We start from the raw sequence: 22,658 nt of genomic DNA, 5'->3' as shown, positions 1-22,658 counted from the left end.
GTGTGTCATGTGAATTTGCTGTAGAATGTCCATTCAACTTCAGTGAGAGACAAAGATGCTTCTGCCTCCACCTTCTTGTTTTAGTCATTTATGTATGAAGACAGAAACATAACTCTACATATAAATATTTACGCATACACATTGATACACACTGACTGATCCATTACCCAGAATTAAACATGCTCCCCAGGTTATCTGTGTAGTGTAATTATATATCCTTAATGTGTTACAAATAGGCAATTATATATTGACAATTAATATTAAACGTTTATTTCAAATGTATAAAAATATTTACATTTTATTGTATATAATTATACACTTACGGTGAAACTGTTATTAATTAAATTCAGTTGATTCACATTTAATTTAATCAGATTTTTTTCATGCCATCAGCTGTGTTACTTCTTGCCTTAACAAAACATTAACTTGTGGAAATTGTGCAGTCTCTTATGAGAAATTAAGCAAAATTATGCTCTTTATGTTTTGTGTGATTGGCAGTTCACACGCTCCAGGATTAATCATAAACTTGTTCAACTAACTTCATGTAACAGCAACAGGTGTAATGGCTGGATTAAAACAGCCTCATGTTTTATTTGACAGATTTCAATTGTTTAGACATATATGATGTTAACATTTACACCTGATCTAAACGGCACATCTCTGCATGCATCACTCAAATCAATCATTAGTTTGTTGTGTGCATGTGAGGGGGAAAAAAGAGAGCTCTAAATCAAGTGAAGAGGAGTTTTTTGACTGCGCACTAGAGATTATTGTGCATCAAATATGCTGCACCAAATACATTGTGCATCCATTGATACCAATAGGAATAGTGTGCTTTAGAGATCAAGTGTTCAAGACAAGTGTAGCCAAGTGAAAATATATCTGTGCTAAACTTATTCTTTAAATTTATGCAAACCATTTACTCGCATTGTAGAGGGTTTATTTAAGATAGTTGTTCCTAGAAAGAGAGGTGTCTTGTAGGAAAACAGTTAATAGAAAATTACAGTGAGGTGAGTTTGATCAGATTTTGAGCTAAACTCTTGAGGAACGCTGGTTTAAAATATGTGTGCTCTGTTGCAGGTTTCACTATAGCTGATGGATTTACTCAGCATGCACATTTCTCTACTGTACAGCAGCTTCAGGACTCAAGCACACTGGAGTCACAAGCCTTGACCACCAGCTACCATCCTCCCAACCTACTGCATGTAACACACTCGGAGGTACAAACACATCACCCCCCAGATCTGCTGCACATAAAGCCAAACATATATAACAGCTGTGATTTTCACACCCATTTCAGTGTTGGGTGTTCCCTGCGACCAGGGTTGGGAATCACTGCACTAGAAAGCAGAAAATTTCACACTGGTCCTCTGTTGTGCATTCCAAACAACTGATTGCTGACTATGTGCATTAATTACTAGGGATGCATTTTTTTCCGATCCGATCCGATACCATTACATTTAGTCATTTAGCAGACGCTTTTATCCAAAGCGACTTACAAATGAAGACAAGAAGCAATCAAAACCAACAAAAGAGCAATAACATGCTAGTGTGCAACATCTTGCACCAGGTGGGAACAGTTAATGAAAAAGTCTGTGAAAGTGATTTTGTGCCTCTTGGGATGGTGCAATAATGCGTGGTTCACTTGCAGCTTCTAGAGGGCACATAGGTCTGAAGAACTGAATTTAGGTAAAGGGGCGCAGAGCCAGAGGTGGTTTTGTAGGCAAACATTAATGCCTTGAATTTTATGCGAGCAGCTATTGGTAGCCAGTGCAAATTGATGAATACTGGTGTGACGTGCGTTCTTTTCGGCTCATTAAAGATTAATCTTGCAGCGGCATTTTGGAGTAATTGTAGAGGTTTGATGGAATTGGCTGGAAGACCTGCCAAGAGAGCATTGCAATAGTCCAGTCTGGACAGAACAAGAGCTTGAACAAGGAGTTGTGTTGCATGTTCTGAAAGAAAGGGCACTGTTTGTTTGTTTTTTTGTAATCAATGTAGAATTTCTATACCTCAGTGTGTTGACCTGACCACACACTGTTTTGTGTGTGAAACACAATCTACTAAATATAGACAACTTAATTGTAAAGAAAAATAAATGAAAAAATATATAATCATAATCTATGACAAAAATACTATTATAAACTAGGTTAGTGGGTAATTCAGCAGCAAACGTTATTCCAGAAAAATCACGAGTGCACAATAATTTTATAAAATCTAAACATTTAGTGAAATAACATTACTTGGTGGGGAACAAATAAAAGTGAGTAAGTGTAGGACTGAATCTGGTCAAATGTTACACATTGCTCTTTGTATTGTTGTAAAATACATTCATGAAAAACAAGTAAATATATTTTTATATAAATATATACTATAAAACTAAAATACATTTCTTTTAAATGTATAGCACAGAAATGGAGGCAGCAACATATGATATATAGGACATAACAAGAAAGGCTATTAATAATCTTTCATTGCGCAAAAGTATTATAATACCAAAAGCGAATCAAGAATGATGCGCTTGAAGCAACACTGAGTCACAGCGCGCAGCATAGAAAAGTGAAGCGATATTAATGCGTAGTGTATTAAATCTTTGCAATAGTTTGAGTCTTTAAAAAGTTTTAAATTTCAGTTACTGTGCTCTTGGAGAGAGTTTCATCGTCTTGACTGTCATAACCAAGCGCGGCACGCAGTTTGAATGCTGAATGGAGGATGAAAGACAGCCGCAACGGAGAGAAGAGTTTGTGAACTTGACTTAAATTTTAATCTCTACCTCAGATTAAACTATGGAAGTATGGAAGCACATGTGTTGCTAAATTTAATTTGCATTGTAATATGCAAAATGGCAATGCAATATGTAAAAATGTATTGTAATGCAATGTATTTCTGCATTTAAATTGACATTTTCCCATTCATATGTGCAACATTTAGTGCAAAATGAAAATTCAATTATATCATTTAAATTTGCCATTTTCTACACTAGTTTTAATATGCAATTTAAAAACATATTTTAAAGCTTTATAAGTTGCAAAATGAAAATGAAAATGTATTACCCAAATTGATTAGATATGTTTAACATGTCCAAGCAAAAACTGTAGCAAAATTATCATTTAAATTATTTTTTTTCCTAAATGCATTTAGACTTAGGGGTAGGACACTTGGGATTGCATTTTCACCGTGAGACCGCGGGATAATTGTAGCAAAAGATTAATAATTTGATAATTTCAAAATGCATTCTGAGCAAAAGGGTAGCAAAACAGTGATTTAAATGTCTTTTATTTTTCTTAAATGCATTGACGCTTACATATATGACGTTTCAATTGCATTTTCATTAAATACCCCACGATGAATATAGTTTAAGTCATTGTGGATTTGAAAATGCATTCCGAGCCGAGCACGCCCCCTAGCTGTCAATCATTACATCAAGGCGGGGCTCGGCAACATGACACACGATAGGTCAATATTCACCATTAACCAAACGCTTTTCACCTACCTGAACATCTCTCACTGTTTACACTCGGATTGATGCACATAAGCAAACAGACAATGCTATTCTACACTTACTTACTACCTTACCTTATATTTTATTACTCTTTTATTTTTAAACCGTAAAATAGCGCATGTTCCGTGGCACCTGAACAGGGACGTGCCGAGTTCCTCAGGGGCAAGGGCTTTGGGGGGTCGAGCCCCTGCCCTTTTTTCAAAATTATTCAAAAGGGCCCTTCTCAAACAAATATCAGTGATATTGTGGTCAATAAAACTAAATGCATTTGAATTCTAATTAACATGACAATGTGTACAAAACGGTAACTAATCGCTCAAAAGTCAGAAATTCCTGTTTATTTTTACATATCTGTCAATCTGAGGCATTGCTATGGGTTGCGTGCGCTTTGCTCAGCTGACTGATATTGCAGTCTGTTCAGAAACCATAGGCTCTCGAGCCGTATATGGTTCTTTCAGTGAGTGGGTCAACGGAAGGAAAAATTAAACCAAACAATATTTTACTTTTTTTCCATCAATAATCAAAGCTAGTGAGTCGATTTAATTAAAAATCCACATATTAGCCTATATATTTTAGAATATTAGGCTACATAATTCATCAATGCCCATTTGTCATGTAGCCTATAATACACCAACCACTCATGATCTGGCTCAAATTCAGATTTTATTGGACAATAATGTGACGTGGAGCGGTTATTTTCTGTTCTTATTCATAAATCGGTAGAAAGTGACATGGGACAGGCGAGCTTATTTGTGGAGCAATCTGGATCTGCGCTTTGTCTCATTTTATAAATGAAATTACATCACTGAGAAAATAGATGCTGAATGACTACACTGCACAAAACAAAAGTCGCAATAATGGTAATCGGTAGGCTATTCAATTCACTCATATTTATGTATGATATCCTACACCGTTTACTATTTGATGAAACTCTCTTAGTTAAAGAAGCCCAAGTGCCACCTACAGGCCTCTTATGTGAAGTGTAGGCTGGCAAAATGGTGACGTGATAGGATTTTATTATATGACCATTTTTGATAATTATGCAGCATTATGCTCATCAAGCCTGCATTTATTTGATAAAAAATACAGAAAAACTGTAATGTGAAATATTACAATTTAAAATAATGTTTTTCTATTTTAATATACTTTACATTTACACATTTGCATTTATGCATTTAGCAGACGCTTTTATCCAAAGCGACTTACATTGCATTCAAGTTACAGTTTTTACAGTTTATCAGCTCTTGCTTTCCCTGGGAATCGAACCCATGACCTTAGCGTTGCTAGCGCCATGCTCTACTATTTGTCCAGTCTTCACTGGTCCATCAGAAATCATTCTAATATGCTGATTTATTATCAGTGTTGGAAACAGTTGTGCTGCTTAATTTTAGGCTTTTTATTTTTATTTTATTTATTTATTTTGGAACCTGTCATACTTTTGGGGGTTCATTGATAAATAAAATTTAAAAAGAACAGCATTTATTCAAAATAGAGATGTTTTCTAATATTGATCTTTATTATCACTGTTTCTATCAATTTAACAAATCCTTGCTGAATAAAAAAAAAAAAACATACTGACCGCAAGCTTTTGAATGGTAGTGTATATTGTTACAAAAGTTATGTTTTAAATTGACTTATTGCAAAAATATAAAATAGTAATATATCCAAACTTTTGATCTATAATTTGTTTTTTTGTTTTTTTGTTTATTTGTTTTTTTCACATTGCCCCCTTTTTTTTTTTTTTCATTTGAGCCCCTGCCCCTGAGGAACTCGGCACGTCCCTGTTCAGGTGCCACGGAACATGCGCTATTTTACGGATTAAAAATAAAAGAGTAATAAAATATAAGGTAAGGTAGTAAATAAGTGTAGAATAGCATTGTCTGTTTGCTTATGTGCAATCCGCGTGTAAACGGTGAGAGATGTTCAGGCAGGTGAAAAGTGTTTGGTTAATTGTGAATATTGACCTATCGTGTGTCATGTTGCCGAGCTCGGACTGCATTTTCAAATCCACAATGACTTCGTCATATAAGTGTCAATTTTTTTGCTACCCTTTTGCTCAGAATGCATTTTGAAACTCTCATTGCATTTTGCTACAATTATCCCGCGGTCTCACGGTGAAAATGCAATCCCAAGTGTCCTACCCCTAAGTCTAAATGCATTTAGAAAAAACAGCATTTAAATGATCATTTTGCTACAGTTTTTGCTTGAACATGTTAAACATATCGAATCAATTTGGGTAATACATTTTCATTTTAATTTTGCAACTTATAAAGCTTTAAAATATGTTTTTAATTTGCATATTAAAACTAGTGTAGAAAATGGCAAATTTAAATGATATAATTGAATTTTAATTTTGCACTAAATGTTGCACATATGAATGGGAAAATGTCAATTTAAATACAGAAATACATTGCCATTTTTACATATTGCATTGCCATTTTGCATATTACAATGCAAATTGAATTTAGCTACACATATGCTTCCATATGTAACGGCTTCAGAGCACTTGGTATATAGTGCACAAAAACTTTATGGTGCTTTATGATGTTTTAGTGCCTTTCGTGGGGCTTAACAATAACACAGAATAGTATACACACAATATCGGATTTGGATCGGTCTCGTCTGACTGATACCCGATTTGGCAGAAAATGACCATATCGGAGCCGATACCGATACTGAGTATCAGATCGGTGCATCCCTGTTAATTACAAGATCATTCTCGTCCTCAAACACAGTTGTGATCGTAGAAAACATTCTAACACAAACTCATGTACATAGAGGAAGTTGTGGACATTTTACACTGATTTAAACAGAACAGGAAAAAGTAGGAAGACAGACAAAAATATGGATGAGGGAGACATGGAAACAGTAGATGTGTATTTATTTATTTTACCCACTTATAATTCCTCAGCTTTTTCCTCTTTGCCACCTCTTTAGCTCAATGTAAAACATCTTTCATGATTCTTTTTATGCACAAGGTATTATTTTGTGTTTTGTATGAATATTTTAAATTCTATTTGTATATTTGTTGTAGCACTATTTATTTATTTATTTTAAATTTTGCACCAGCGGTCTTGATATTATTTTGACCAAGAATGAAAATATACACTAACAATACTAGAAATATAAAATAACTATTTAAAAGCCTTTTGTGAGTGAGGCACTTTCTGCTGCCAGTTGGCGGAGCTATGACCATGACTCAAAATAGTTTCATCCGTGTGATCAGCCTCCTTGACCGAACATACAGCTCAAGTTTGATCGAAATCACTCAATGCACTTAAAATATGAGCCATTTCCTGTTTTCCCTTTTTTAACCACAAATTTATTGCCTTGGCATGGTGAAACCTTCGAGATAATATTAGCAGAATGGAATAGATAAATTTTACAGTTGAGGACCTCATCTGAAGGAGTTTTTGTCAGATTCACTCACTTATGGATTTGAATTTGTCCCTAAAATAAGTAAGTACACACAGACGTCATTGTACACTGTGAATACTACTGGCTCTGTGATGACTGCTCCACTATTTTAAGCTGCTTTGGATCTGCAAATGTAAATAAATGTACATGTTTGATAGTATTAGTACACCATATATACAGTATATCATGTATTACCATCTTGACATGTCTACCTTTGTACCACCGCAGCACTTTTTTTTGTAAGTCATGTGTAGAGAAATCATGCATGTGAAATTAAATTATGTTATGTGTGTGTGTGTGTGTGTGTGTGTGTGTGTGTGTGTGTGTGTGTGTGTCTGTGTGTGTCTGTGTGTGTGTGTAGACAAGTGGTTTACTGCAGGAGGCAAGTCAAGGAGAGCTACAGCTGTCTATCCAGACACAAGACTTTCAGGATGAGGATGAAATCAACAAGAGAGTCTATCAGTAAGTTCACGTACCTTTAATATGAATTTGTCTTGAATATAATGACTATGTGTCTTTTGACAAAATAAAGCCCTGCCATTAATAAATGGTTAATAAAATTATTTAAAAAATGGAATAAAACTTTTTGTTTTTGTAAACTCCTAGCATACAGTAGTTTTCTTTTGCAATTTCTGTCAGTAGATTTTGCTATATTGCAATATGTTGGGCTCAACAGTAAGGACTGCCCGATGGCCCGGGGTCAGCGTGAAAGACGTTCGGCACAGTTGACGGATTTGTCACTGGCCCAATCGGGCCAAATATGTGTTTTGTTTCTTAGGTGCAGCATGTGTGATAAGAGCTTTAAAAAGTCCAGTCACCTAAAGCAGCATGTGCGTTCTCACACTGGAGAGAAACCTTATCGCTGTAACCTCTGTGGGAGGAGCTTTGTGTCCGCTGGAGTGCTCAAATCACACCTGAACACACACACAGGTAACATGACGAACAATGAAAAATACTTCTAAAGCAATTATAATAATCTTAGTTAATGTTAATTTTAACATTGCATACATTATTCAAATCAAACGTTTTATCTGTTAATATTAATTAATGGACATGAACTAATAATGAATAGCTATATTTTTATTAACTTAATCATGAATAAATACTGTAACAAATGTATTGGTCATTGTTAGTTAATGCAACTAACTAATGTTAACCAATGGGACCTTGTTGTAAAGTATAACCAAAAAACACATTATATTATCATACATTCTGAAACCCTGGCCTGGTCATATAAATTTCTCATCTGTGGCTGTTCTTCTGCTTTCTCAGGAGTGAAGGCTTATAAGTGTAACATTTGTGACACCTGCTTCACCACTAACGGTAGTCTGAACCGACACATGATCATCCATCTGAACACAAAGCCCTTCAAGTGCACAATCTGCGAGGAAAGCTTCCGCACCGTCATGCTGCGCAGGAAACACATGAAACTCCTGCATGCTGTAGGTCCCAAAGGTACTGACAAACTGAGACTGAGATTTCTGCTGTAGCCTTCTAAAGCATTCAGTATATAATAAGGCACTATCATTAGTCAGTCTGCACTTTGTAGTCAACTAATTTAAATTTAGAAGAATATTCCTGTCAGTGCCAGTAGCCTCGTGGTTAGTGCATTGACATACAGCGCAACTGCGCTCACGGTGACCCGAGTTCGATTTCCATCTCGAGGTCCTTTGGCGATCCCACCCCCTCTCTCCTCCCAGTGCTGTCCTGTCGTCTCTCTCTACTGTCCTATCTATAAAAAAATGCATAAAAAGCCCATAAAAATATCTTTAAAAAAAGAATATTCCCAACTCAGTACAAGTTTAGACCAGTCAACAGGATTTGTCTAATAATATTGATGACAACAAAACAATAATTTAATGAATGACTTTTATATAACTCCCATTATAATCAATGATGCTGTCTACAATGCACAATGAATCTCTTATTGACATTGTGATTGCATTGTGTTAGTTATGCTGAAAGCACTTGTGACAGTGCAAATCTAGAATTGTAATGAATTAGTGCACTCAACAGTCTTAAAAGAGACATGCCCCCTTCAAACTAAGTACTTAACTCATAGTATTTAAAGTAGAAAATTTCTCAAATATGAAGTTTTTGTTTTTGTAAAAACCTAAAAACTTGTAAGTGAACCTCAGGAAACAAAAATGAACAAAAAAGTTAAATTCATGATCCCTTCAAATCCCCTCGTCCCCCAGGGGGACCTTGCGGGTGCTGCAGGATTTCAGTCCTTCACGGCGTAGTGTTACCAATTGTTATTTTGTGTTTCTTCCATTTGCGAATAATGGCACCAACTGTTGTCACCTTCTCACCAAGCTGCTTGACGATGGTCTTGTAGCCCATTCCAGCCTTGTGTAGGTCTACAATCTTGTCCCTGATATCCTTGGACAGCTTTTTGGCCTTGGGCATGGTGGAGAGTTTGGAATCTGATTGACTGATTTCTTCTGTGGACAGGTGTCTTTTATACAGGTAACAAACTGAGATTTGAAGCACTCCCTTTAAGAGAGTGCTCCTAATCTCAGCTCCTTTCCTGTATAAAAGACACCTGGGAGCCAGAAATCTTACTAATTGATAGGTGATCAAATACTTATTTCACTCATTATAATGCAAATCAATTTATAACTTTTTTGAAATGTGTTTTTCTGGATTTTTTGCTATTCTGTCTCTCACCGTTCAAATAAACCTACCATTAAAATTATAGACTGATCATTTATTTGTCAGTGGACAAACATACAAAATCAGCAAGGGATCGATTTTTTTTCCCCCACTGTATGTTGTGGACCCATCAAAATTAAATGTTAGAAGATCTCAAGCAGACAGTCTACTAATACTCTAATGACTGCTAGTTGACATGTAGTTGCAAAGTTACTTACTGTTAGTAGAATGTCTAATGTGGATTATCAAAATAAAGTGTTACCCGGAAATTTACACAGCAAGGTTAGTAATGTGAAACCATTACTGATGTTATTGATATACTGATATATATATATATATTGATGTCCACAGTTCTGGAAACTGATGAAGCTGGTGAGGAGGATGATGAGTCAGATCGCTCAGGGATGAAAAGAAACCGCAACGGTATCATCACGTTAACTGAAGAGCAGACAGCAGAGCTGGCAAAGAGAGACCCTGGGGATGAGGCATCTCTATCAGAGAAGGTTCTTGCCCAGACAGCTGCTGAACGAGATCGAATCAGTGAAGTTAAAGACAAATGCGTTGAGCTCAACATAGAGCCGAAGTTTCCAAACCGTTGCCAGTACTGCCCAAAGAGCTTCAAGAAGCCCAGTGACCTAGTGAGGTAATCATCTTATACAGTATGTTACGTTATCATATAAGCTAATATTAATTGTCTGTATGATTTATTTTGACATTGATGCATAGAATATTGCAGATTACATATATTGTGTTTTGTGTTGTCATTCAGAGGAAAACTGCTTAAATGGTTAGTTGAGAAATCTTCATGGTTATGATGACACACATCATAACTATGATGTTACAGAATATATTACAGAATAAATCGAAGGTTTGTGCGTCTGTGGCAGTGACCAGCTGCTCGGATGCAGCTTGGACGTGTGATATGATAAAACATGTCAAACTGAGGTACACAAACAACTAATTTTAACCAGTTTAACATAGTTTAACTAATAGCCTGTAAAAGTGTGGGAACAAAAAACTACAGTTAGTAGCTATAATTTATCTATGAATAATTGGACCTAATGTTTTTTTTTTTACAAATCTGAGTTTGTTTATATGTTAATGCTTTGAATCAGTGGGCAAAGATTTCTAAAATGAGATAAGGGGCTACAAATTTGTGGGTTAGGATTGCAAATTGAGCATACAGATTGCAAAATTTCGGGTACAGTTTAATGAATGGGTGAGTATGGTTTGCTAAATTGAGAATAGAGTTTATAAAACTCGAAAAATAAAAAAATGAGTAAAGAACAGAGTAGTGGTAGCATTTTTACCTCTTTATTGCTCATTCAAGCAGAAGAGTGACTATTCTGGACAATGAAAATTAGATTAGAAGAAATGAATGAGGCGTTATATATGAGACTGGAACAGCCATTTATGAACAGGGTCGTCATTTGTCACAATTCCTGATCATAATTCACATAATCAGGGAATTGACATTGCTTGCCTCGATGTCTATCTTGAATGTAAGCTTTTTAATTTTTCAGACACATCCGCATACATACAGGCGAGAAACCGTACAAGTGCGATGAGTGTGGAAAGTGTTTCACAGTGAAATCCACATTGGACTGTCACATTAAGACACACTCAGGTGAGTATATAGGAATATAGTTCTGTGTAAATCATGTGTTTGTGTTTATATTTTGTAATGGAGTCAGTTATCACTATTAGTCCTATTTGGTGTTGGGTACAAAAATCACAAACCCTATGTTTTAAACTTTAGCATTTAACTTACTGATCCCGTACTGGTTGTTTTGCAGACATAGTAACGCACTGAAAAAATAAAACAAAAACAAAAATTGGTGTATGATTTATTTTCTAACAGTTTTGACTTGCTGGTATATGCCACAAATAATTACAAAGAAACGGCAAATAACATTGAATTAAATGTGAAATATTTACATTTTGAAGCTGAAAAACTGAAATAGTTTTTTCTGGTAAAGCATACTACAATAATCTGTTTTATTTTATTTACTTTATTAATGTAAAAAAGTCATTTATTACATATATGATTACTTTCCTTAGTGAATTTCCACCTGGTGGATAACAAAAAAATAAAAAATTCCCCTAGACTTGCCAAAAATCAACACTGAAAAAAAAAAATAATAATAATAATCATAAGAAATTTACGGAAGCGTATTGCATTCACTTGAGGAAAAAAAAATCTACTCTGTTTTTCTGAATTAACGAGTTAATTATCTCAGAATTACGAGATAATTTGTTATTAAAAAAAAAGTTTTTGCTCTGTTTTTCTGAATTAATGACTTAATTATCTCAGAATTACGAGATAATTTGTTATTAAAAAAAAAGTTTTTGCTCTGTTTTTCTGAATTAATGACTTAATTATCTCATAATTCTGAGATAATTAAGTCATTAATTCAGAAAAACAGAGCAAAAACTTTTTTCATGAAAGATTATCTCGTAATTCTGAGATAATTAAGTCATTAATTCAGAAAAACAGAGCAAAAACTTTTTTTTTCTTTAAAAATTATCTCGTAATTCTGAGATAATTAAGTCGTTAATTCAGAAAAACAGAGCAAAAACTTTTTTTTCATGAAAAATTATCTCGTAATTCTGAGATAATTAACTCGTTAATTCAGAAAAACAGAGTAGATTTTTTTTCCTCAAGTGAATGCAATACGCTTCTGTAGAAATTCCTCCTATTGTGTTATGTGTAATGTATTATGTGTATATTTATTATATTTTTATTATTAATTATTGTAATCTTATTATAAAATTATTGGCACTGACACAAATATTTGTTTTCTATGAATACTTGAAATGACTTTACAAACTGAGGTGCAAATAACTTCAAGTAAGGAATAATTAACGACAGGCCATTGAATTATTAGAAAATAATGGTGGTGATGTGCCTTGGGTGTGCATTATTTTCTAATAATTCAACAGAATAGCAAGTGAAATCCAAAAAACTGACAACCGAAAACCTTTCAACTTTTTGATGGAGAAGCTCAAATACATGAAGAAACGACAAATTGAAAAGAAAGAAGATTAAAAAAAAATGTGTGTTCTATTTTGACTTAAGTCTGAGTCTTAAATTTCCTAGGTTCTCATGTATTTCATATTTTGACAAACCACAATAAAGTGTTTTGTTGTTGTTGTTGTTGTTTTTTATCTGACTGTTTGCTGTAGTAAACCACATTTTGTACAGCCTTTCTATGTGTTACAACATCCTTGTTGTATTTAAGCCTCTTAAAAGTTTCATTTGCATGTTTCTGTGCAGGGCAGAAGCTGTTCAGCTGTCACATGTGCAACACATCCTTCTCCACGAAGGGCAGTCTCAAAGTCCACATGCGTTTACACACTGGCTCCAAACCCTTCAAGTGCCCCCACTGTGATCTCCGCTTCCGGACATCTGGTCACCGCAAGACCCACATCCTGGGTCACATCAGGCCCTCTGACCGGAAGGCCAAGCGGAACTCCAGCACTGAGCCACAAAGCTCAGGAAGACAAGAAGTCCAAAGTATTCCTCAGACTCAGCATCCCTCCCCAGCTGTGGACACTCAGCCTTCTGTGGGATTATTACCGACTGCCACAACAGATCCTAACATCTACATCCCAGGAAACTCAGTGCTCGCAGGCCAATATGACCCCAGTTTGCTGCAACAAGGGCTGGTAGGGCAAGCTATACTGCCTGCTACTGTGTCAGGTAATGGCAATCTTTACAGGCATCGTATGTTCATTCACACTGCAAGCCAAAGTCAAGTCAAATGTATTTAATATTATTTTTTCATAAGGTTGTTCACACAACCTTGTAAATGTTGCTCATATTGGACATTTGTCTGAACAGCGCATGCTTGTAAACTGATTTGCATTTGTAAATCATCCTACACTGACATAACATCATCATCAAACTTAATGTCATTTAGTATATTGTATAACTATTTCTTTGGAACAGCTCCCAATTCAGAACTGGTCTCAAACGATACATGCCAGAGCCATAAGCACTGCATCACAATTGCGGTCACTTTGAGTATCACATTAAAAATATTTATTATTACCATCATGCATTACAGAACTGTTGTTTGGCAAATCATATTGTGGTGCTTTTTTTTTTGGCTGCTTTTCAGATGTCGCTGTTATTTGGTACAACCAGTTGAAGTCATGGAGTACCCCACAAATAAGTGGTTAATTCAGAGTTAATTTAGCTATATTAAATAAAGGAGACATCCAAAATGTGTGTAACACTTTAGTATAGGGACCAATTCTCACTATTAACTAGGCCTAGTTGCTTATTAGCATGCCTGTTATTAGCATATTGGCTGTTTATTAGTATAGTCATGCAGAATATGCGCTTTATAAGTAGCACATATTCTGCATGACCATAATTCTACATCCCTACTGTTACAAACCCCGTTTTCAATGTGCTCATTCAAGGAGGGTTCAAGTAACATAAATCCAGCAGCACAACTTCCGCACAGCCCCGCGTCTATGCTCCTCGTCGCCAAGCACCGAACAGATTACAGGTGCGCAGGGGCAGAGCTTAACCTCAGAAAGGAAAGATAAACCAAATCAGCACAAAAAGGAAAGACAAACAGTAAACACTAATCCCACAAGGCTTAGGCCGTAACACTACCCAGTACCTAAATTTAACAACTACCTTATTAGCTATTAATAAACAGCAAGTTAGGAGTTTATTGAGGCAAAAGTCATAGTTAATTGTTTGTTAATAGAGAATTGGACCTTAACATAAAGTGTGACCAAATTGTTCAGTGCTTGGGAGGCACCAGGAATGGTCCTTCTTTTAGACCAATGATAGGACTGGGATCTTAATATCATGTCAGTAAACATCATTTTAAACTTTTAAGAATTATTATTCATTTCTTTCTTTCATATTTCACCCAAAATGAAAATTCTGCTATCATTTATCATTCATCTTAGGGACACAAATGAAGATAATTTTAGCTTAATCTCGTCATTTTTGTCCATCCACTTAAAGACTTTCAAATGATGAGAGAATTTGAAAAAAAAAATCTTTATTTGTGTTCCAAAGATTAATTAAAGTCTTGTGGGTTTGGACGAACTTAAGTTTTTTTTTTTCTCCCCATCCTGGTCCAGCGGGTGGGGATCTGACTGTGTCTTTGACAGAGGGTCTCGCTACACTTGAAGGCATTCACTTGCAGCTCACACCTACAAACCTGGTGTGTCCAAATGTGCAGATCTCTGGGATTGACCCCAGCAACATCAACAACATCACTTTGCAGGTAAAACTCAACTAAAGAGGTTATATTAGTTATACTGAGCAAGCGTGATGATGCAGTAATTTGTTTTTAAAAAAATTGTATCTATCTGTTTAGATCGACCCCAGTATTCTGCAGCACGGCAGTTTGCTGTCTCACTCTCTGACGACTGACTCAGGACTGACATCGCACACAACAGCTCACCTCATGACTGCTGGAGATGCTTCGGTTCCTGCTAATGTAGTCATTCACCCTCTGAGTGGCCTCTCGCTGCAACCTCAGCCTGCCTCAGCCAGCGTCACCATCAGCAACCTGACAAACGAGCAGGATAATGCCAGTGTGTCTCTTTGTCTATTTTTTCCTAGTTGCCTATTTTTTTTTTTTCTTGACTTTTCCATTGACCCTTCTTCTCTTTTACCATGTCCAGGTCATATTTCACATACAAAAAATAAATAAATAAATAACATGCTGCTTATTTATCCTAAACGAAATGATGGCTATTTTAGTGTTAAAAAATTATATTTTAGTCCAAAAATTATACTATAGTAGATTTTTTTTTTTTTTTTTTTTTTTAATGTTCCTTTTAGTGAACAAAGTTAATTATTAGTTTAAAACTCACTGTATTCCTGTAATTTTACTGGAATATAGTAGAAAGACCATATACTAAGAATATAGTATTTTACCATTGGCAGTAATTGGAATTGCAAACACTCAAAAGGACATTAAACATAACTTAAAACTCATCAAGAGGCAAATGCACGGCAATGTTTCAAATATTTCAAAAAGGCCCATAAGCCATGAGTTTAATGTGGGCTGATATAACTGAGCTGGTGAGAGATGCTAAAATACCAACCTGAGAGCTTACTCTAACTTTAGAACTTAAATGTTGATGAATATTAAATGTCAATTGTTAAATCAGGGCCTTTTTATTCAAGATCATTTTTTGAGTTCTTTTGTCAGATGTAACTTATGTTTTTTATTAATATGTTTGTCCTGTCAGGTTCTCAGGAGCTGTCACAACTGTCCAACGCAGCAGGTCTTGTAAGCGGTGGCAACAATGCTCCAGAAATCACACTGACTATTAATAACTCCAGTCTGACACAAGCTTTAGCACAAACCAGTGCTGCTGCGTCTACACCTGCCACCAGTACACCAGAGATCACACTCACTATAGCAGGTACACACACACCCGTGCAAACTATACAGACACAAACTTGAATTCAATAATGAAATGCCTTTAACTGAAAATTGAGTGTTTAATCTTATTATTATACATTACTGACACTCTATCCTCCAATCTGATACTGTTAAGTGCTTTGACACAATCTGTATTGTTAGAAGTGCTATATAAATAAAGGTGACTTGACTTGACTTGACAAACTGCTGCATTCTCTGTTGACAATTTTCATGCAGTTATGTGCTAAATAATAAATATTTTAGGAAGACCTTTTTGAAATTGTAATAATGCTCCAAAGATGGCAACAGTTTTTGATGGAGGGGACCTTGTTTCAAAATTACATTAAGTCACCAAGGACACATTAAATTGAGTGATTAAAGTGAGAGTCAAGCCATTTATAATGTTGCAAAAGATTTCTATTTCAAATAAATGCTGTTATTTTGAACTTTGTATTCATTAAAGAATTCTGAAAAAAAGGATAATGATTTTCACAAAAATACTAAGCAGGAAAATCATCATTGATAATAATAAGAACCATTATTAATAATTGAGTACCAATAATAATAATTGATAATAATTAAACACCAAATCAGCATAAGAGAAAGAAGTTTCTGAAAGATCAGTGTGGCACTGAAGACTAGAGTAATGGCTGCTGAAAATTCAGTTTTGCCATCATAGGATGAGAGATGAGAGAGAGAAAGATTTCAAATACACTTTGATACACTTTTGGTGAAGTTCTTTTTTGTTCTTTACTTAGGGGTAAAAAGATGTTTGATACGTAGACAGTGATGTATTTTTATTGAATATTACAATATTTTTTATATTATTTTTTGTTTTTGGTGTTAACAGCTATGTCAAAGCAATCTGTATGTATCTGTTCTTTGTCTCTGTTTAAAGGTCAGGACCTGTTACCCCAGCACTGTCCAACCTCTACTTCAAACATGAACACTGGGATCAGACTTACTTCAGGCAGCAACAGTCTGACGTTAAGCAATGAGCAGCTCCTTCCTCAGTGCCACCCCTCAGCCATGACTGGTGAGAGCTGAATAAAAAAATATAAAAAAATGTTTTGAGGATCTCACATGTGTATGTTTTCTGTTTATGGTACAGTAGGGCTAAAGGTTCATGGGGTAAAAGGTGTTTTTTTATTTTATTCTTCTCTAAACCACTAGATGGCACAGAAAGTCCCTGCAGCACCTGTCTAAACTTCTGTGTAGAAATGCGCAATTTGACACTATAATAAATAGCTGGCTGACTTTTCAATTTGTTGACATGACATGGTTAGATTCAAATGGTCAGTATCATTTATTAAGGTGGGTGTCTTTCTTGGAGATGATCCCCTTATTTATAATGAGACCGTATTGATATTATATCAATCATATCATAAAATATATATCATTACTACTGTAAAGCCAAATTAAATTATCTGGGGATCTCCTTTAATCAGTTTAAGAACCTTTCAGAAACTGTAATTTTGTAATTAAATTGATTTAATTTTTATTTTTCAAAACAGAATATGGTACAAGCTGTGCTTAAGTGATTGTTTTGAACAAGTATTAACTGAGATATTATAAAAAAGTAATAATAATACTGATAGATTACTGAGGGTATTTTGCCATATGCTGGTGAGCTTTTATCCCAAGTGTGACGTTAAAGGCCCCCCTAACCCCTTTTTCTTTTCTGTCACAGTTAAATAAAAGATAAAGATTTCACTATGGAAGCAGTAAAAAAGAAACACAAAGCAAACTTTTCTTAAGGTGTGCCTTAAGCCCTGTTGTACCCTATAAAACCCAGTGGTTTGACTTAAAACATAATATAGTTCTATACTTTCTCAATTGTGAATAGACTGTTAATTGCATGTTTTGTCTACTTTACTGCAGGAAATCTTACTATGCAAGTAGACAAACTAGACAACGTGATTATATATGATTATTGTGTGCACTTTCTGTGATGGTAACAGAAACCTCAGCTAAGGGTTTCAATAGATGCCTGTGAAGGGGTCATCGGATGCAAAATTAACTTTTCAAGTTGTTTGAACATAAATGTGTGTTGGAAGTGTGTGTACACATCCATCCTAAAAAATCCACCCAGTGTTTTTTTTTTTTAAATCCCTATTTTGAAATCCTCTTTCTCAAATCAGGCTGCTCTGAGATTCTTGTCAGAATGACGTAGTTCTGCACAGACCGCTCCCACGATAGTTGATTGACAAGACCGTCTTACCTTAGACCCGCCCTGAGTGAGCTGAGAGCTGTCTGCCATTGTGTGGACTTCGGTGCAGGGGAAGACAAGAATGTCTCCAATTGAGCGATTGAGGTGTTTTGTTGTTGGATGTAATAATGAATATAGCAGTCGTCATTCACGCCCTACATCTGAGCCGCTGAAGATGCAGAGGATTAACGTTACTTTCGCTTTGAAGTGAATGCGCCGATCTGCCTAAATGCGTCTATGTTTGCGCGAATCATTGTGATCTAGCCTCACCTACAGAAGAAGTGAGTATAAGGGTTTTTTATGAATCTTTGCTAATCTCTTTTCCTAATAATGTGCTAGTTAGCTGAAATTCAGTCTGCTCGTAAAGAGGGGCGGGTCAGCAGAGTCATTTAAAGCAACATGGACTAAAAAAAGTCCATTTGCTGAAAACAGCTGATTTTGACAGGTTTAAAAAGGTGTTTTTACACTACCACTGAGAAATTTTAACCAAAGTATGTTATAGACTTTTAATTAAGACCCTAAAGAATCATATATCCGATGACCCCTTTAATGAATACGTATCTACATTCATGTTGCCAGTTTTCTGACTAACTTACTCAAGCAAGATTGTCTCCGCCATGACAGTAGTTGACAGTAGTCTCATAGGAGAACATGTTTAGAGTTTGGCTGGCTTTGTTGGCGACGCTTGACTGATTGTACAGACACTATTGGAAGATAGCTGAACTGGATAATGACATCACTAAATCATCAGTGAACTGACTTTAGCTGGAAAAGAACTCTTTGTTATTGTCCTCTTGCATTATTGACAAATGACTTTCCTGTTGACACTGTAAATACAATCAGTATTGTATAAAGTGCTATATAAATAAAGGTGACTTGACATACTGTATGTCCATATTGTCCTGATCCAATTGTTTAGTTGTGTTTCTGATTAATTCTTCCCATCAGTCAGTGCACTGGCACCCAGCACCTCCTTATCTCAGACAGGCATTTCAGCTCAGAGCCTGGTGATGTCATCTGCGGGCATGGCCAGCGATGGCAGTGTGACTCTGACTCTAGCGGACACACATATACTGGATACGGTCTCTCTCAACCTGAACACACAGGTAAATGCACACAACTCATAAATGCTTATAACAGATTATCTGAATGAGGAATGCTAAAATTGTCTTAACATTCCGTGCTAATACTTTGTCCCGGAACTGTGTATTAATTAAATCAACTTGGTCATTTTTATTAATAAGTATATAGTGCCATCTGTATGTTATTTACCTGTGTATTGATGAAGTGTTCTATTGGGCCTACAAAAACAGGATACAAATAATTTTCATAAATATGTTTAATGATTATTGGATTGCTTTTAAAATAATAGTTTAAAGCACATGTGCCAAGTTACATTTGCATAATCATAATCATTCATAGGCGTTTCCATTTTTAGATGCAAAATCCTTTTGGAGGAGAGTATTAAATGAAGGTGATTTGTTTAGTAAATCTGGCCATGAATATTTTTTTGTTTACCTGGATAAGTTTCATGTAACTATTAACCAACATCAGAGAACTGTGGACATGTGATTGTGTTAAGTTATTAAAATGTTATCTTAAAATCGAAAGGGGCCACTTCAAGAAAATATTTTGTCAAAGGGTTTCAGCTGACAAAAAACTTTCGGAATCCTTGCTCTGTTGCTATGAATCGTCAACATTTTCCCACACTGTCATTGGACAATTTCTTGGGCTAGAATGCTGTACTCAAAATGTCTTTCCAACCCGAAAAACTGTGATTTTCTATCACCATGATCATACATATCACAATATAATAATCAAGTCTCTAAAGTTGATTTAAAGCTGTGTGTATTGTGAAAAGCGCTATATAAATAAACTTAAAATAACAGTTTTAAAATCATCAGCAAAATATCTTGAAGAGTCAAGTGTAGCTGATGTCTCAGTTTTTTTGTGAGACAATCTTGTCATTTATTACTTTTTCTTTAGCTGAGATGCGTGTGTCATTTATGCACACAGATGATAGATAACCAGACGGAGGAGAAGGAAGCAGAGACACAGCAAAAGCACCAGTGTTACTACTGCAGTCAGGTGCTGCTGACAGCAAATGCTCTCAGAAGACACTGCAGACAGGCTCATGGAAAGGACCGCTGCCATGTATGCCGTGTCTGCAATAAAGCTTTCAAAAGAGCCACACACCTCAAGGTATCATCCTCATACACATCTTTATAGTGTACTCTGTGCTGCGGCTGCCACACAGTCCATGTCAAGACCACTGGAAAAGATCAAGACGCAACTAACATCTGCAGTTCAAACCATGATTGTTGAAGATTCTTGGGCCAGTCATCCTTATTGTTGGGCCACTAGTACCTCTTCCAGACCAGTCATTAGAATCATCCTTTTCAACACTTTAATTATTAACCTGATGGAAGAAATGCCCATTTTGACTTTTGAGCTGTTTTCATATAGCCGTGTTGTGATTTGTTCTGCTCATCAACCTTTAGTTGACCTATCTATCTATCTATCTATCTATCTATCTATCTATCTATCTATCTATCTATCTATCTATCTATCTATCTATCTATCTATCTATCTATCTATCTATCTATCTATCTATCTATCTATCTATCTATCTATCTATCTCTAACTTTGACATGCCTAGCATTTCATTTTGATAGCATGATAGCAATTCATTTAAAGCAGGTATTCCACTAAAATAACAGAGAAATCTGCTTAAAACATCGCAGTTGAGCTTAGGTGCAAGTTTGTTTGTTTTTTTTGGGGGGGGGGGGGATATTCTAGAAGTACATAACTTATAGAATTTCCACTCAACAGATGGATGCATAGAACACTTCAGTTTCCTCCTTGCTATTATTGTCGCAACATGAGTCATGCTATTTTACTTTATCGCACCATTTTATGTCAGAAAGTAACAAACAGCAGCCAACAATTCACAGGCAATGCTTTATCAAATTCAACATTCAGAACTATAGCTGATTGTAAATTATATGGAAATCATAGCAGCAACTCATGAATAAACACTTAGCAGCTGCTGAACAATCACTTTTTCCCATGTAAAGTTAACTTGCGATCACTAATCACGTTTTAAAATATCCCTCATTAAAATGCTGAAGGCTCTGAGTTTATAGCACATATTGATTGATATTTATGCCACTTTTGCACTTTTTTGCACTCCCAGTGTCAAGATGAGACAAGTAACACTTTGACCAAATGCTCATCTAAACAGTTAATTCATGTGATTCCATTTGAAAGTACATTACTGTTTCCTTTTCTTTAACACACCGAGGCTAAATTATTTTCTGTTAATCAACAGCAAGTCAAATAAAGTTGTACCTAGATATTAATTGCCCTATAAATGGGATTATATATTTTATTTTGATCCTCTAGGACTTTGTAACTTTCGAAAACTGTTCAATTTGCATTTGCAAATCTCTCTTTCAGGAGCACGAGTATGTCCATAAGAAGGGACCCAAAGTGAACTCTCAGAAACCCAAAGTGTTCAAATGCCCTACCTGCGACAAAGCCTTTGCCAAACCCAGCCAGTTAGAAAGACACAACCGCACACACACAGGTAAAGCAAACCTTCACTCTTGCTTTGTTAAACTGTACTGTCTTTGTCCCACATCGATTCATTGGCATGTTTATTTGGTTTCAGGTGAGCGGCCCTTCAAGTGTCCGCTGTGTGACAAAGCGTTCAATCAGAAAAGTGCTCTGCAGGTGCACAGGGTCAAACACACAGGCGAGAAGCCCTACAGATGTGAAGTGTGCACTATTAGCTTCACTCAAAAGAGCAACATGAAGCTGCATATGAAGAGATCTCACGGTTATCTTCCATCCTCCAACAAACTGATTGGTATGTGTGGAGCATTCAGTTCTGTCAGTTCCTCATTAGCTTGTGTTTACTGATCATCAGAGGGCTTTTAAGATCACGAGAAACAAATTCGGTCAAGTCTGTCTTTTTGAATTGTAGTATACTGTGGTATACATATTGTAGTATGCATATTTTCACCCAAAATGGTGAAACCTAATTAGAGTTAACGCATCGATTGCTTTGGTTAATGAGAACCCCTTATGCTGCAGCAACGTTTCTAAAAGTAGAATTACTCAGTTGACCTGGTTATATTTCTGTCTTTCAAAATGGCAAACGTTTCAGTTACAGGGTTCAGTGTAGATGCTCTCATTTGCACACTTTCCCACCAGATCTTTAAAAGCAGGACTTTTTTTTTTCTTTTTGCTTCGGCAACTGCCTAAAAAAAGCTCCTTTAGTTAATCGTCTCAACTACCATCATTCCTATCTGTGTGTCTGTCTGTCTGTCTGTCTGTCTGTCTGTGTGTGTGTGTGTGTGTGTGTGTGTGTGTGTGTGTGTGTGTGTGTGTGCACCTGGTATTCATCACGTCCTGGGGACCAAATGTCCCCACAAGGATAGTAATACCAGTAAATCTTAAT

General features: G+C 35.8%; 1 protein-coding gene across 1 annotated transcript in view; it reads left to right on the top strand.

The window, feature by feature from the left end:
- Positions 1–22,658, top strand: part of znf236 (zinc finger protein 236) — a 68,935-nt gene that overhangs the window by 44,877 nt on the left and 1,400 nt on the right. Inside the window, exons 16-30 of the mRNA XM_079445912.1 lie at positions 1,081–1,220; positions 7,281–7,381; positions 7,698–7,849; positions 8,192–8,374; positions 9,926–10,217; positions 11,098–11,201; positions 12,852–13,277; positions 14,687–14,832; positions 14,926–15,145; positions 15,809–15,985; positions 16,883–17,020; positions 19,142–19,299; positions 20,210–20,395; positions 21,653–21,782; positions 21,867–22,064. Of these exons, the coding sequence (XP_079302038.1) occupies positions 1,081–1,220; positions 7,281–7,381; positions 7,698–7,849; positions 8,192–8,374; positions 9,926–10,217; positions 11,098–11,201; positions 12,852–13,277; positions 14,687–14,832; positions 14,926–15,145; positions 15,809–15,985; positions 16,883–17,020; positions 19,142–19,299; positions 20,210–20,395; positions 21,653–21,782; positions 21,867–22,064 (2,751 nt within the window). The remainder of the gene's footprint in view (positions 1–1,080; positions 1,221–7,280; positions 7,382–7,697; positions 7,850–8,191; positions 8,375–9,925; positions 10,218–11,097; positions 11,202–12,851; positions 13,278–14,686; positions 14,833–14,925; positions 15,146–15,808; positions 15,986–16,882; positions 17,021–19,141; positions 19,300–20,209; positions 20,396–21,652; positions 21,783–21,866; positions 22,065–22,658) is intronic.

Source organism: Barbus barbus (assembly GCF_936440315.1).
Source record: "Barbus barbus genome assembly, chromosome: 21".
Lineage (NCBI taxonomy): Eukaryota > Metazoa > Chordata > Actinopteri > Cypriniformes > Cyprinidae > Barbus > Barbus barbus.
This window is presented reverse-complemented; position numbering and strand designations above follow the sequence as displayed.